At 41.1% G+C, this 17,930-nt stretch overlaps 1 protein-coding gene across 4 annotated transcripts in view; it reads right to left on the bottom strand.

Annotated features, from left to right (window-relative positions):
* Nucleotides 1-17,930, bottom strand: part of ETFA (electron transfer flavoprotein subunit alpha) — a 77,638-nt gene that overhangs the window by 17,488 nt on the left and 42,220 nt on the right. For all 4 annotated transcript variants that reach the window (XM_075897359.2, XM_075897361.2, XM_075897360.2 and 1 more), the window contains one exon: nt 15,079-15,161. In XM_075897359.2, coding sequence (XP_075753474.2) covers nt 15,079-15,161 — 83 coding nt within the window. The remainder of the gene's footprint in view (nt 1-15,078; nt 15,162-17,930) is intronic.

The raw sequence follows: 17,930 nt of genomic DNA, 5'->3' as shown, positions 1-17,930 counted from the left end.
TGTGATATTGTAGTTATCTCCAAAAGAAAGAGTGGAGTCTACATGATAAATTATTCTCATATTATATTTCTATTTTAACCCTCTTAAAACATGTTAATGAATCTCTAAACATATTACAGTAAGCACTGGTCTTCTAGACTACCAGGTTCCTCTTGTCAGTTTGCTAAATTTTAAAGACTGTTTTTGGAAGGAGTCCAAATTCCAAACACTCATGTCTATTTCCCATTACCTTTACCTTTCCTAGATATATTTAATAAAATATTGAATTTAAAAGGTCATTTATACATTACCAGATTTGTTTAAAAACAAAGAAGAGTCTTAGCAGTATGTTTAAGACTTATGCACAACACTATTAATTTGCTTTTCTTCAGCTTCCCAAATACAATCCATTTGACCAGTTGTAGTTTGCATGGTAGACCACTTCAAGTAGGCAACAGTTTCACTGAATGTGTAATTATGAAGACATTGCACAGAACAGCGGGTTTCTAATTAATAGTTCTCTATTGAAAAAAAGTCTTAATATTAAGGAGACTCCATTTATATATGTTACTGTTAAATGTACAAAGCTGATTTGGCCACTAAAATTTCCAAGCTGCTAAGTACAAACACAATTGCCACATAACCATTTCAAGGAAGAATCTGGTCACCCACAAGGCTCTCAGCCATACCTCCTGTCCAGATAAGGAAGATTAAGAAAGCCATATTTCCCTTTAATTTTTTTTAAATCATTTTAAGAATAATATAAAACCACCCCACTTCCATGCATTTACTGAAACTATAATCTTCTACCTCAGCTCCAAGGTAAACTCTAGAATCATTTGTTCCAGAATAGTACCCAAGTTTTGTCCCTAGTCAAAATTAAGTGCTGTATAAAAATACAAGAGAATGCGAGGCCAGATTCCGGAGGCACAGTCCCGGAGGAAGTGGACAAAAATGGTCTTTCTGTTTCCCAGATTTTGAGACCCTGGAGAAGTTAGAGCACCCTAATTGGCTGTTCTAATTTTCTACAACATTGTATAGTTCCCTTATTCTATATATCTTCTGGATTTTGACTCAAGTTTCACACAGCCAGAATTCTAGGCTGAGAACAATCTTTACTTCTTGAACTACCAGTTCAGAGTCAAAATTAAAAAACCCAATAGTGCAAACCCTTATTCAAGTAATCCTAGTAAAGTCAATGAGATTCCTTATACAGAAGTTGTAGAATTTCATCTGTACTCAATATGTCCAGTTACAGTAGGTTTATGGATCAACGTAGAATATTTTTCAAGTGGACACAGATCCCCAAATGATTAATGAAACAAAGATTTCCTAAATGTGCTATATCTTTTAATGCTCGTTGATATTTACTTAAGATTATTTTAAAATGCCCAACGCGCCTTAGGGTTTTCTTAAGAGAGTCACAAGAAAATACTTTATTTTCATTTATAATATGAGTGGGAATGCTCTTAAGATAGTGTTGTATCTTGCACAGGTGTAATCCAAGATGAGACAGCACACTTGCAAAGCAACTGTCAGCTTCTATTGATTTTCATCCCAACTTTTGAATTACATTTAAAATCTTCGGTGTACATCAATTTGTCATCATTGCAGTGGCATGCTTTTAAAAGCAGCTAGTTTAATGAACTCCTTTGGAACATGTGTTCTTTCTATAGACAGATGGGATAATTTTTTTGTTTGTAAGAGCAAAAGGACAATGAAATTAGAAAGAAATCTTAGTTATGAGAGTTAAGTCACATGAAGGATCCCTACCAATTAAGAACTATTAACACGCTGTGTATCAATTATTCCAAAAAGTTAATGCAAGCTATTCAATAACCTACAAATAGCAGAAGTTACTAAACATTACACAAAGTATTTCAGTTCCATCCAGTCTTAATCTTTTTCGCTTAAAGAACCTTTAAGGGCTTTGATCAGCTAGGGCATGTAATTACTCTAAAGAAGCATGCTTAGGGTGTCTGCTGGAGTACAGGACCATACAGCATTTCTTTTTGCTCTCCAGGGAGCTGTACATCAATTGCTTTCAGCTAAATGCACTTACATATGAATATTTTAGTACAATTTAATGTTTCTGCACCAACCCCAAAGGAACAGAGCATCAATTTGTGAACACAGTTCTCTTGGATTTAAAAGCCATGCTGGATAATGCAGGATGAAAGGGTTGTCAATCTTTAGCTTTTTAGCAAGTCAGAGAAAGGTAGGCTGTAAATTCAGTCCCAGCTGCATACAAACAGCTCTCTAAAGTTCGCTGCTGTAGAGCTACTTTTCAACACTAGTGAATTTGCAGAGGAGACAGTCCAAAACACAAAATCTCCTAAGCATGACCATTTTCCGCAAAGCTAACCCACCTAGCAACCTCAATTCAACCATTTATACAAATGCACCTGCTGGTCGCCTAATAAAATACTCAAATGTAATGCACAAACAGCACATCTCCATAAAGAAGGTAACAATACGTGTGAGAACATAAGTAATTAACCGTATGCATGATCACTGAACATTAGCTATTTCAATACAGGAAACCCCCGCCTTACAATGGCCCGAGTTGCAACCCCCCACACTTATGACCATTTTTGTAAGTGCAGAATGGGCCGAAAACCCTCGACTTACATCCTCGGCCCATATTGATGATGACCCATGGCACCTATCATAAATACAGGTTCGAGTTAAGACGCCCCCGACTTGCGACACTTCCCTAGGAACTGATCGTGTCACAAGTCGGGGACCACCTGTACACCCTTGTAGCCACGTACAATTAGGAGGTAATGAAAATTTTGTTCAGATGGTCCAGATGGCATATGGTTTAGGGAATTAAACTATTTCACTTACTGATAGCAATTACTTTGAAAGGGAGTCTGATCTGAGAAAGAACACTGAAATAAAGACAACTTGGTGCAACCTCCACAAATGAGAGAACTAGTCGAACAAACAGCATTCACCAGATGGGACAAGTAAATAATCCCAAGGAAAATAATGGAATACAATACATATTGAGAAAAGAACTTGTAAGCACCTAAGTGAGTAACAGAACCAGGAGAGGCATTAATATAAAGAATACATATATTGTATACGCTGATTTCACTGCTGTTTCCCCGATCAATAAATGGAATTAGCAGATTAAAGAAGTACCGTAAATACAATAATGCAGCTTTGAAGTATATGATATTGCCTCAGATGGATCATGCAACACAAAGTAGTGTGATGTATTGAATGAAAAGAAATTGTCTAATACAATGTGGCACAAAAAGAGATTTTTATTGTTTTAAATGCTCAAACTGATAGAGCTTCCACCATTCTCCTGGGGAGACTATTCTACCACATAAATGTGTCTCACCACCAATAAATGTTTTTCTACTATTCAGACTCCATTTTCCCATTCCTCAATTATTTCATCCTGTTATTCCTAGTTATTTGGGATTTATTATATGTTAGGGTTTCTGGAATGAGAATGGAATGAGAATATCTACATCGTAGTTAATGTGCTTTAAACTCATAGCCTATTTTAATCTAAGTTAATTCTACAGTATATACCAGCTCCATGATGTTGTTTTCCATCCTTGGTGATAGTGCCCTTCAAATATTTTGGACTTGTATCCCTCCCTTGGTTGTATCTATTAAACCAATGGTTCTCAACCTTTTCTTTCTGAAGCATACCCAACATTCTACAAAAGTCTACCCAGGCAACTTATGCCACAACTGTTTTACTACATATCTAGCAGATTAAAAGCTCAGGTCAGCCTTAGGAAGTAGCAAGCCTTAGGAAGTAGCAGCCCCAGGTGAGCCTATGAAGCTAAGTTGCTTGGGCTTTTGCTTCAGCCCCACAGCAGCGCTCAGGCTTTGGCTTCAGTCCCAGGTCCCAGACCCCTGAAACCTGTTCCCTGCCATGCAAAAGACCACAACCTTTTCTCCTGAGGAGGGGGAAGACCCTATTTGGACACAGACTGGCTAACCTAGTGAGGAGGGCTTTAAACTAAGTTCGATGGGGACAGGTAAGCAAAGCCCACAGTTAAGTGGAGAACATGGAGACCTGGGAGATGGGTCGGAAATGGGCAGGAGCGTAGGCTATAATGGCAGAAAGAAAGGAGGGTCAGGGCAAAACTGGGAAACAAGGTCAAATCAGTATCTTAGATACTTAGATATACAAATGCGAGAAGTATGGGTAATAGGCAGGAAGAACTGGAAGTGCTAATAAATAAGTACAATTATGACATTGTTGGCATCACAGAAACTTGGTGGGATAAAACACATGATTGGAATATTTGTATGGAAGGGTACAGCTTGCTCAGGAAGGATAGACAGGGAAAAAAGGGAGGAGGTGTTTCCTTATATATTAAAAATGAACACACTTGGAGTGAGGTGGAGATGGGACATAGGAGACGGAAGTGTTGAGAGTCTCTGGGTTAGGCTAAAAGGGGTTCAAAACAAGGCGGATGTCATGCTAGGAGTCTACTACAGGCCACCTACCCAGGTGGAAGAAGTAGATGAGGCTTTTTTTAAACAACTAACAATATCATCCAAAGCCCAAGATTTGGTGGTGATGGGGGACTTCAACTCTCCAGATATATGTTGGGAAAATAACACAGTGGGGCACAGACTATCCAATAAGTTCTTGGACTGCACTGGAGACAACTTTTTATTTCAGAAGGGTGAAAAAGCTACCTGGGGGGAAGCTGTTCTAGATTTGATCCTAACAAATAGAGAGGAATTGGTTGAGAATTTGAAAGTAGAAGGCAGCTTGGGTGAAAGGGATCATGAAATCATAGAGTTCACAATTCTAAGGAAGGGTAGAAGGGAGAACAGTAAAATAGAGACAGTGGATTTCAGGAAGGCGGATTTTTGGTAAGCTCAGAGAGCTGATAGGTAAGGCCCTATGGGAATCAAGACTGAGGGGAAAAACAACTGAGGGGAGTTGGCAGTTTTTCAAAGGGACATTTTGGGCCCTTAACAAGCAAGCTATTCCGCTGCGTCGGAAAGATAGAAAATATGGCAAAAGACCACCTTGGCTTAACCACGAGATCTTGCATGATCTACAAATAAAAAAGGAGTCATATAAAAATGGAAAGTAGGAAAAATTACAAAGGATGAATATAGGCAAACAACACAGGAATGCAGGGGCAAGATTAGAAAGGTAAAGGCACAAAATGAGCTCAAACTAACTATGGGAATAAAGGGAAACAAGAAGACTTTTTATAAATACATTAGAAGCAAGAGGAAGACCAAGGACATGGTAGGGCCCACTGGTCAGTGAGGAGGGAGAAACAGTAACAGGAAACTTAGAAATGGCAGAGATGCTTAATGACTTCTTTGTTTCAGTCTTCACCGAGAAGTCTGAAGGAATGACTAGTGAATGCTAGTGGAAAGGGGGGAGGTTTAGAAGATAAAATAAAAAAAAGAACAAGTTAAAAATCACCTAGAAAAGTTAGATGCCTGCAAGTCACTAGAGCCTGATGAAATGCATCCTAGAATACTCAAGGAGTTGATAGAGGTGGTATCTGAGCCGCTAGCTATTATCTTTTGAAAATCATGGGAGACAGGAGAGATTCCAGAAGACTGGAAAAGGGCAAATATAAGTGCCCATTTATAAAAAGGGAAATAAGAACAACCCAGGAAACTACAGACCAGTTAGTTTAACTTCTGTGCCAGGGAAGATAATGGAGCAAGTAATTAAGGAAACCATCTGTAAACACCTGGAAGGTGGCAAGGTGATAGGGAACAGCCAGCATGGATTTGTAAAGAATAAATCATATCAAACCAATCTGATAGCTTTCTTTGATAGGCTAACGAGTCTTGTGGATAAGGGAGAAGCGGTGGATGTGGTATACCTAGACTTTAGTAAGGCATTTGATACCATCTCGCATGATATTCTTATCAATAAACTAGGTAAATAAAACTTAGATTGGGCTACTATAAGGTGGGTGCATAACTGGCTGGTTAACCGTACTCAGAGAGTAGTTATTAATGAGTCACAATCCTGCTGGAAAGGTATAACTAATGAGGTTCCGCAGGGGTCTGTTTTGGGACTGTCTCTGTTCAGTATCTTCATCAACAATTTAGATATTGGCATAAAAAGTACGCTTATCAAGTTTGCAGATGATACCAAGCTGGGAGAGGTTGCGACTGCTCTGGAGGATAGGATCATAATTATCTGGACAAATTGAAGAAATGGTCTGAGGTAAACAGGATTAAGTTTAATAAAGACAAATGTAAAGTGCTCCACTTAGGAAGGAACAATCAGTTTCACACATACAGAATAGGAAGTGACTGTCTAGGAAGGAGTATGGCAGAAAGGGATCTAGGGTTATAGTGGACCACAAGCTGAATATGAGTCAGCAGTGTGATGCTGTTGCAAAAAAAGCAAACATGATTCTGGGATGCATGAACAGGTATGGTGTGAGCAAGACACGAGAAGTCATTCTTCCGCTCTACTCTGCGCTGGTTAGGCCTCAGTTGGAATAGTGTGTCCAGTTCTGGGCACTGCATTTCAGGAAAGATGTGGAGAAATTAGAGAGGGTCCAGAGAAGAGCAACAAGAATGATTAAAGGTCTAGAGAACATGACCTATGAAGGAAGACTGAAAGAATTGGGTTTGTTTAGTTTAGAAAAGAGAAGATTGAGGGGGGACATGATAGCCGTTTTTCAGGTATCTAAAAGGGTGTCAGAAGGAGGAGGGAGAAAACTTGTTCACCTTGGCCTCTGAAGATAGAACAAGAAGCAATGGGCTTAAACTGCAGCAAGGGAGGTTTAGATTGGACATTAGGAAAAAGTTCCTAACTGTCAGGGTAGTCAAACACTGGAATAAATTTGCCAGGGAGGTTGTGGAATTCCCATCTCTGGAGATATTTAAGAGTAGGTTAGATAAATGTCTATCAGAGATGGTCTAGACAGTATTTGGTCTTGCCATGAGGGCAGGGGACTGGACTCGATGACCTCTTGAGGTCCCTTCCAGTCCTAGTATTTTATGATTCTATGATTCTCTCCCCCTCACTCCCTCCATCCCTTTAAGAACTGCTGTATAGTGTCTTCTAATTGTTCCCAACACTGAGCAGAATTAATTATGTGCACCAATATCACCTTCATATTGATGCATAATAAAATTCATGTAGCGGGGATAGGAGTTCTAAGTGTGGGAGGGGCCTCAATCTTGGAGCTCTCTCTCCAAGCACAGCACTTGGGCTGGGAGGGAAGGAACCTCTCCCCACCATGGCAGCAGGCTAGGCACCACTTCCCCTTCTCGGTAGGTTCAAGCTAGGACTAATTCAGGGCTGAAGCTGGTTCAGGTTGGCGCTGGCTTCAGGCCACCCTCCTCTGGCCATGGCAAGGTGGAGGCTGGGTTAGGGAAGACCTCCCTCAGCTGTGTCAAGATCCCAGGCAGGTTTCTTGTGCACTTCCATGCTGCTGCTGTGCAGCTGCCTATTTAGCACCAGGCAGCTGCACAGCAACATGGCTTACAGGGAACTTAAGCCGCTGTATTAAACAATATCTATGTGGCCAATTCAGTTTTTCCTCCCATCATGTAGATACATTTTGTTGTTCTTTGTGAAGTTCCTCCAACCTGGTAATGTATTTTTGAAACATGGGGTAAAATTCTGGATCCAACAAAGTCAATAGAAGCATTGCAATCAAATTCACCAGGGCCAGGATTTCATCTACAGTACTCAGACCTAAATACAATACTCTAGAAGTGGTCACACCAGAACTATAAAGGGTTACTATATCTGCTCTGTGATCTTCTTCAACATATACAATACTTAACTTTTATGTATTGCAATACTTTCACATTGTAGACTTTCATTTAATGGGTTTCAGCTATTATCCCTTCTGAAATACCTGCTCTCTCTCAGTCTTCTTATTTTTCATCTGAAATATTAGCTGCAATCACCAATGACAATAGAATTATTCAGATTCCAAGGGCAGCAGAGACCACTACACAGCCAGCCCCCGAGTTACAACCAAAGCTGTCGTAAATGGCAGTCCACGAGTTACGAACGCGATCTGCGCTTACGAACAGCGCAATCGCGTGTAACTCAATGGGGTCAGACTTACGAACGAACCGAGTTACGACCAATTGCTTGGTCTGTAATCGGTTCGTAAATTGGGAAGAGGCTGTAATCATCTCATCTGACCTCCTGCAAAACAAAAACTGCAGAATCTCCCTCAAATAATTCCCAGATTATTTTTGATAAACATGCATTCAATTTTGCTTCAAACTTACCAATTGTAATCAAGTCACCCATTAACTTTCTTTTTGTTAAGATAAAATAAATTAAGCTTTCGGAGGCTACCACAAGAGACATTTTCTAATCCTTTAATCATTCTCAGGGCTCTTCTATAAACTAGAGATATAAAAGTTTAAGTGGTAAATGGAGGTGAGGGGGTGGGAAGAGACTCAAAGGGGCTGATCCAGCAAGGCTGAATACGCCTCCTTCCCTCCCCTTCCCCCCAGGCCTACGCCTACTCACTCCTCCTTTAATACATTAAATATGTTTAATTGGTTAGCCAATTAAACAAAATTTTACATCCGTACTCTGACCCCTCTCCAATATACCCACATGTTTCTCAGGGACACTAGAACTGCACACAGTATGCCTATAGCAGTGAACCAATGCCAAATACAGAGGTAAAATAATCTCTCTACTTCTCTGGAGATTCCCACTATTTGTGCATCCAAGAATTGCATTTGTTTATCCCTTTAGCCATAGAATCGTATTGAGAGCTTCAAGTCAGCTGATTAACTACCAAGGCCTTCAAATCTTTTTCACTGTTTCCCAGGATAAAAAGAGTCCCCCTCCTGTAAGCACTGGCTATATTCTTTTTTTGGGGGGGATGTATACATTTAGTAACATTAAAATGCATATTGTCTGCTTCTGTCAAGTAGATGAAACAATCCAGATTGCTCTGTATCCCTCTTCAATTTCCGGTTCTACCACTCCAGTTTTTGTATTCTCTGAAAAGCTTTTTCAGTTAAGATTTTGTTTTGTTCTAGGTTATTGATACAAGTGTTAAATAGCAACAAACCTTGTGAGATCCCACTCATCCTGATCTAGAAGTCTCTTTTTATAATTGCGTTTTGAGACCTGTCAGTTAGCAAATGGATTAAAAACTGCATATGTGACTTAATTTTATACACTTTTAATTTTTTAATCAAAATGTTATATAGTAGCAAGCCAAATGCTTTCTAGAAGACTAAATATATTACATCAACATATAACTTCATCAACCAACTCTGTAATCTCAAAAAAAATATAAAGCTGGTTTGACAGGATCTATTTTCCATAAACTGACGTTGATGAGCATTAGTGATATTACCATTCCATCTTCTTGCTTAGGATTGATGTCAGACCAACAGGCCTATAATTATCCAGGTCACAACATATATCCTTTTTAAATATTGGCACAAAACATTCATTTTCTTCCATTCTTCTGGAACTTCCCTAGTATTTCAAGACTTAATGAAAAATCAACATTAAGCTCTTTTAAAACTCTTGGATACAAGTTATCTAGACCTGTGATTTAAAAGTGTTTACTTCACTAGGTGCTACTTAATATCCTCCTGAAACAGTAGAGGAATAGAGTATTAGATCATTTCTATCTCCATAAACACAAAACAGAAATATTAATTGAGCACTCCTGCTTTTCTGCATTATTGATAACTAGAAGATTTACTCAGCATTGATCAGGTCCTTTAGGGGAGGGGGATGCCGCAATCAGGACAGGAGGCTGGGAGGGCTCAGGGTTGAGTGTGGGAAGAAGCAGGGTTGGGGGCCGGGAGGTGTTGGGGGTTTCCTGGGGCCCACCACAGTGACAGAGGCAGCGCTGCTTGGCCAGCAACAGCTCCCTGGGGCCACACTACCTGGCCAGAGGCTGCTCCCCAGGGCCACCTTGGGTAGTGCTGACCAGCTAGCAGCAGCTCCCTAGGGAGAGACTGCACATAACATACTACATTCATGTCTATGCAAAAGATGTGGATAAGCTGGGAGCTGAAACTGGACTTCTATTCTATTGTACATTGTTTAATATACAGCTGGAAGATGCTCAATACTATGGTGATGAATGGGGTATAAAAACCAATGTGCCTATGTATCTCATATGTGTTCTGATCCTCCCCCAGCAAAGGGAGAAATTTGTGTAATGGAAAATTATTTTGGTAGGGCTGTGTTTTTTTTTATTAGTGCATCAAAAACAGGGAGGCTGGGAGAATTTGCAAGAAAAGACTAGTGAAAAATCCACTAAATAGCTTGCATACATGAAGGGTGTTGTCATCAAAAAAGAGATGAGAATTAGAGATGATAAAACTAGATGGAAGAACAAATGGATAGCTTCTTCCTAGTAATGAGATCATTTTAGATAATGAAGGGGCAGCTTTCACTGTTTTCTGACAGATTGCTCTGCTTGTCCTCCACTCTAGTTACAAATGGCAAGTGGAGGGCATGCTGCTCTCCTTAGAATGATTTCTCCCAGAATCTACAGAGAAGCAGGCTCTCAGAGTTTCAGGGAACAAAGCCACGAGCAAGAGGCAGGGAAACTAAGGGGTGCCTCAGTCTCCCTCTGAATACTTAAAGCAGCAGCAGAGTATATCTTTGTACTTGCATCTACTCACGTTTGCCCAGAGCAATGGTAAGTCTAGCTAACAGCTTCTACAAGAGCTGTGCTGCCATATGGCCACTGTGAAGAGGGTAGCTAAAGCAGTAGCACAGAGGAACCAAACCTCGGTGGGGCCAGGTGATCTCTTTTCTTGCAGATCTAAGCCTGAGAGGTCACATCACCTGCCTCTCCTACATCGCTAATCCTCATTCAGCCACCCTAACTTCAAGATTTTCCAGGACACTACATAAGATGTACAATAATCTGTTGCCCTGTCTACACTGTCTCTGTAGGAACTTACAAGTTTAATAGCTTCAAAATTCAATAGCTTTCATGATTCAACGCGAGCCTGAAAATTCTGTACTTGATAAAATCTTTTCATGTGTCAGTTCAAAAACTAGCCTATACACTAAGGATGTTAGATAGTACACTCCCGGCCTTACTCCAGGGAGGCCCCTGCTACCCAGCGCTGCTGTTCCATGGCAGCTGCTGCTGTCTGCGGGGAGCTTCGACCACTGCTGACAGAGGCTGCTTTGCAGCAGCTTCTCCTGCCCCACTCCTCCACACTGCTGCCTCTAAGGAGAGGCAGGCAAGTCCTCAAAGCTGGCGCACAGAGCTAGCACATGCAGGGAGCCTGCTTAAAAGCTGGTTCTCCACTGGTATTAGCTTCCATCTGCCCAACTCACCCTCTGCACTGCTGCCTAACAAAGGCAGCAGCACCGGGAGTGGGGGGAACAGAGGTGGATCTGATGCTCAGAGAGATCTGGCTTTTAAGCCAGCCTCTCTCAGGCACCGGCTCCCGTCCTCCTTTGCTGCCTCTGATACAGAGACAGCAAGGCAGGCGGAGGGAGGGGGTGATGCATGTAGTTGACAAGATTAACCAATAAGCCCAGGCTTATCTATTAATTGTGTAGTTGTCTACTCACTGACATACCTATTACACACCATTATAGGACAGGAACACTAATGCGAATAACTCAAATCCCCAGGAAACACCAAGGTATTCAGAACTATACAAGAGCAACTTTACCAAAGCTCCACTCAATCAGAAAATGCATGAAACTCATGAATACATGATTTTATAAACACAAAGATACAGGAAAGCTAAAGCATACTATGAGATCTATTGCATAGAGTTAAGTCTTAAGTTCATAATGGAACACGTGTATTTGAGTTTCTTATTCAACTAATTTCTCTAGTCACAGAAGTGAAAGGTGTTATGGAAGTTTTCTAGGAACATTCCCAGAGGATTGCACTGCAAACAGAGTATGTTGTTTAAAAACATTAAGCTGGCCATATGGTCACATGTTAGTATATCAGCATTTCAGAAAAGCTCTTAACTGCCCATGAAAACTTGTAACACTGAGGGGATTCCCAGCAAATCCTGTGATGCACTAGCTGACTGACTTAAATCTGTAGTCAGGCAGCTAAGGAAAATTAAGGGTCAGGACCAAACTTTCTCCTCAACACATCAAAAGATAGAAATGAGAGAAAAAGACAACTCTCTCAGGGCATGTCTGCATAGCAGTGTTATTGCAACACATAACATGTCTACACAGCAAGCCATTATTTTGAAATAACGGTGAGCTGGAGGATTTCTTACTCTGACTCCTGCAAACCTCATTTCATAAGGAGTAAGGGAATTTGAAGGAAGAGTGTTCTTCTTTTGGCTTCCTGCTGTATAGACAGTACCAAAAGCCAAATTCAGCTATTTCAACTTCAGCTACACAATTACCATAGCTGAAGTTGTGCAGCTTAATTCAACTTTCATGCTGCTGTGTAGACATGCCCTCAGAAGAAACCTTCTCCACCAATTAACAGGACAGGATCACTTTCAGATTGCTACCCTTTCCTGCTTCTCAATGTAGGAACTAACAATACGGCCAAGAATGACCTTGAGTAGGTCACTGCAGATTATGTAGCACTGGGAAGAATGATCAAGGAATTTGAAGCACAAGTGGTGTTCTCGTCCATCCTTCCAGTTGAAGGAAAAGATCCGGGTAGGGATCATCGAATTGAGGAAGTAAATGTGTGGTTGCGCAGATAGTGTTGGAGAGAGGGTTTTGGTTTCTTCGACCATGGTACTCTGTTCCAGGCACAAGGATTGCTAGGAAGAGATGGGATCCACCTAACCAAGAGAGGAAAGAGCATCTTTCCGAGCAGGCTTGCAAACCTCATGAGGAGGACTTTAAACTAGGTTGGTTGGAGGATGGTGACCAAAACCCAGAAGTAAGTGAGGAAGTCGGCTACCGGGAAGAAATACAAGGAGGACCTCTGACTCGAACAGAGAAGGTAGGGTGATCAACTGGTTATCTAAGGTGTGTGTACATAAATATGAGAAGCCTGGGGAACAAACAGGAAGGATTAGAAGCTCTGGCCCAGTCAAAGAACTATGATTTGATTGGAATAATGGAGACTTGGTGGCATGACTCGCATGATTGGAGCACTGTCATGGAAGGGTATAAACTGTTCAGGAAGAATAGGCAGGGGAGAAAAGGAGGAGGAGTTGCATTGTACGTAAGAGAGCAGTATGACTGCTTGGAGCTCCAGTATATAGAGGGTGAAAAGACTGTTGAGAGTCTATGGGTAAAGTTTAGAGGTGGAAGCAACAGGGGTTGATTTTGATGTTGTGGTTGGTGTCTGCTAAAGACCGCTGGATCAAGTGGATGACGTAGACCTTTTCAACATCAAAATTATCTCTTCCAGTTAGCAACTCTGACCTTGTTAGTATCAATTCAGCTTAAATTCCAACTTACAAATACACTGTAAAAATAACCAATAGTCCTGTGGCACCTTACAGACTAACAAAATTGTGTATGTATCATGAGCCTTTGTGGGCAAAACACACTTCTTCAGATGAGATGATCTTCAAATGATAATCATATCTGAAGAAGTGGGTTTTGCCTACGAAGGCTCATGATACTATATATATTTTGTCTTGCAGGTGCTACAGGATTACTCGTTTTTAACATTACAGACTAGCACAGCTACCCCTCCGAGACTATAAAAATAGTTTATATAAGTTACAGTATATTGCATTTTTACCTGGAAGTAGGGACTATAACTAGGAACACTTCTTTCAATTAAAAAAAGTGTTAATGCCCTATGTAACTGCTTATTTTAAAAAGAATTTTAAAAGAAACAAATATAGAAAAATACTGTTAAAAGGATTTCTTAACTGTCTCATTTACATCCACATAGTTGTGTTAATTAAGATTCATTTACTGACAAAACAGTAACTCTCACCTATTGATTCTGATAGCCTAACCATGGTCACCAAGACCATATGAGTTTTACACACCATTTACATGTTGTTCATAATGACTAGCCAACTGGAGTGAGCCTTCCTCCTCCAAAAATTTGTCTTTTCTATTCCAGCTTTTCATAACTGCCTCTACGGCTGAAGATCAAAATAGCTTAACTCAGTGGTGGGCAATGGGCCGCCTGCGGACCCCCTCTCTGCTCTCCTCCCCCCTGTACTCCTTGCGCACTGAGCACCGCGTGCGCGCACATGCACACGCACACGCACACACACACGCGCACACACAGCACTTTTGGAGCATGCGAATCATCAGACTCGTGCTGTCCCACTCCTCCCTCTGCCTCCCAGAGCTTGAACAGCCACAAACAGTTGATTTGCGGAAGTTTCAGTTCTGGGAGGGGGAGGAGTGGGGACAGAGTGCAAGTCAGGTGGTTTGCATGCTCCAAAATTTGTGAGAGGATGGGGGAGGTGCAGAAAGTGTGGGCTCTGGTGCCCAGTGCACAAGAGGTGCATGGGGGAGGGGAGTAGATGGGGGGACGGATGCAGGGCTGCAGGTGGAATCCCAGAGGGCCATACACGTGGTTCGCTCATTTTTGGTTGCCCATCACTGGCTTAGATGCTCTTGCTTCTAGAATGTGCTCATGGAAGCATTAGATCCTGGACATTTATAAACCATATGCAGCTGAACTAGCACTTTGCAATATGACTATATTCCTTGTTCATCACCCCTAAACTTGTAACCCAACAGGCGCTGGCATTTTTGTGTGTTGCACAAGCTTTGCTTAGCATACAGTGCAACAATTCAATAAGATTTACCTAAGAACATAGAACATTACTTCTATGTGCATGTGCATGTGAGGAAAAGCTCTGCAAAATACCAAACTACAAAATTACTAGTTAAAGTTTTATCATCCAACAGAATTAGAAGCCAATGCCAGAAATGAAGACACTTATGCAAAGCATTCACGCAGAGACAACTGAAAAGAATCCAGCATACAAACATCTAATTTGAGGTAACATTCAGAACATTTAGGTGAACAATAAAGTGGAAATATTATACGAGGAGTCCTGCTGTTGTGGCCTTCAAAATTGATTTGTTATAAGAGATTCTTAGATGCTGCTGCTAGGTTTGATACCAAATCTCCACTAATTATACACATTTACTTTAAAGGGTTTTTTTATATTAATGATAGGGAATACCTACAGTTCTTATGAAAAAGATATTTCCATACTTACTGGTGCTACTATTTTGCCCGTCTGCCCAACCTGCATGTCATTGGGAACAAAGCCAGCATCAACTGCTGCACGAGAAGCACCAACTGGTTGAAAGAAAATATTTTCAGTATTTTCCTTTAAAATATTAGCAAGCCAACATTAGATCTTGATTAAAAAGAGTTTGTATCTTAACCAAGAGTCCTGTGTGATGGCATGTATTTGAAAACCTACTCTGTCTGTACTGCTGATTGAAGTTTCCAGTTACTAAGTGCTAATGCATTTCATAAGCAAGAGGAAATCTCTATTCCTACCATGAAAGAATTGTATATTTAAATCTGGCACACTCTCACTCTTAATTTTATCAAAAAAATATTTGCACATAAGGTCTTTCGCTTACTCTACCTATCTTCTACTGTATGTATCATCTCTCATCTCCATGGGAGCCTGATGTCAGTTATCCTAAATGAGTCACTTAAATTTGATTCCACTTTTATTTGTAGACTAAGGTGTTTAAACCAGATGTGGCTAAAAAAGCCACATATAGCTCATTAACAGCTGAAATGCATCTCTCAGAGCTCTTTTAGCCCTCCTCACTCTCCACTTACCAAATCACTGTTGGGGGGCGGAATCGGGAGGGAAAGCTTCTGCCCTGTAATGAAGTTAGAGAAGTGGTGGGCAACCTGCGGCCCACTGGGGTTCTATGTGGGGCCCACAAAATTTTGTTTATCATTGTCCACTTACAAGAGTTCCAGATTCTGCTGGTTTTCATCTGCATAGTTTTTGCTACCAGTATTACAAAAGAGACACGCACTTACAGCAAGGGCATGTGAAGTGAGGGGTGTGTTGATTGCACACAACATTCTGGGAGCAATATGCTCCCTCTGCATCCAATCAAAGCACTGCATCCAATCAGCACACCTCACAAATTGTAAGTACACAAGCGCAGTCAGAAAAACTATCCTATCCTGAGAGGCCATCTTGGTTACGACAATCTTGTGGCCCACAGAGATGGAGGGCCACTCATGCAGTCGACTCAATCTAGTCTCACTGGGTTTCCCTGCAAGGAAGAGGTTCTGCGGGTTTTAGAGCTACAGGGGAAGACACTGGGGCTTGAGGCATACCTTCTGGGACTCAGGGCTTCAGCAAGAGAGGATTTAAAACTGCACCTCAGTAGGCAATGCCTCACAGGCTAAAGCCTGGAGCCCTGACAGGTGTGTGCTGTGGCTCTTGAATTTCTGAAGATTACCATATGTGGCCTTGCATCAGTAAATTTGGTCACCCGTAGCCTAAACACTGCCTGCAAGTCAACGGATGCCCATTTAGTATAAAGCCACGTTTTAAAATATTTATTTATTACTGTTACATTTGAAATGGAAAAAAAATTACTACTGCTGATAGGGTGGTAAGCAACTAGTCAACTACCTGATAAGCATAAGCTTATCAGACAGACAAGTAGTGACTTGACTAGTCGCTTCCCCCCCTCCCAGCTGCCTCTATCAGAGAGAGGCAGTGGAGCAGGTGGGGGAGCAGGAGCTGGTGCTGGGGGAAGCCAGCTTAAAAGCACCATCTCCAGGGTGTCACCTGCTTCCCCCCACTGCCTCTACCAGAGGTAGCAATGAAGGAAATAGAGGAGGCTGCTGCGAAGCAGTCCCTGTCTGTAGGGGTCCCAGCAGGTAGCTGGGCCCCCCCATGGAGGGTGGCTGCTGCCACCATATAGCCTGTTTGCAGCAGCCAGGGCTGGCCGCAGACAGGGGCTGTTGCCGGAGCAGCTCCTGGCTGCCGTGAACAGAAGCCACTCCAGCACCAGCCCGGTTGCAGTGGACAGGGCTATCTGCCACCAACAGGGGCTGCTGGACTCAGCATGAGCCAGGACCAAGCAGTCCCGGCTCATGCTGATTCCTGCACCTTTGCATTTTAAATGTAGGAAGAGCCTACATTTACTACTTTTAAAATGAAAGCTGCAGCACAGGTGGCTTCTGGATCCAGCAGGGGCTGAGAGTGCTCAGTCCCAGCTTGAACCAGTTCCTGCAGCTACCCCTGCTGGCTCTGCAGAGCAGTCCTATCAACTAATCATAAAGTCAATACAGATTGTACCAATTATACAATTAACCTGATAACTGCATTTTAACATCCTTAATTACTAAATAAAGAGAAAATATTTTACACAGCATATATTTTGCCTCCACATTATGCATAGTTGGTGTTTCCTGTTTGTATCAGAGAGCAATGAAGGGGAAAGACTTAGAAGAAAATGACAAACCACAAAAACTGTCATAGGAGCTCTGGTACAGAGCCTAAAACTTGCGTAAAACTATTTTTAATCTAGACAATTTTTTTAAAAGTGAGTTAAGTTAAAGAGTGCCCTTTTTATGACAAGCCACCTTATCTATCCAAATAAATAATATCAGAAAGATTACAATGGCTAATAATAATCATTTGAATTTTTTAATCTTGAACAGGTATATATATATATATATATATATATATATATATATATATATATATATATATATATATATATATATATAAAATAAAGGCACTCAGAATTATACTTTAATAACTAAATATATACTAGGATTTCATTTTCATTCAATGCCTGCATTTCAACACCCATGCAGTAAAAAAAAAAAAAAAAAAAGTAAAAAGCAGCTTTGAATCCAAAACTTTAAGTAACTTTGCCATTTAAAAATACACATGAAAAGTCTCCCCACATGAGTTTTTCCTGCTTACAAGGAACCATTCTGATATTTCACCAAAACTCCTGCAGCCTGAAGAAAAAAAACAGTTACTTTTTCATAACTGGTGTTCAAGATTTCATGCTCATGTCCATTGCACAGTAGGTTGTGTGCTTGCCACATGCCAGAAGTTTTTCC

The sequence above is a fragment of the Pelodiscus sinensis genome, chromosome 14, assembly GCF_052426305.1.
Source record: "Pelodiscus sinensis isolate ZL-2025 chromosome 14, ASM5242630v1, whole genome shotgun sequence".
Classification (NCBI taxonomy): Eukaryota; Metazoa; Chordata; order Testudines; family Trionychidae; genus Pelodiscus; species Pelodiscus sinensis.
Note: the sequence above shows the minus strand (reverse complement) of the source record. Positions and strands in the feature narration are given on the sequence as shown.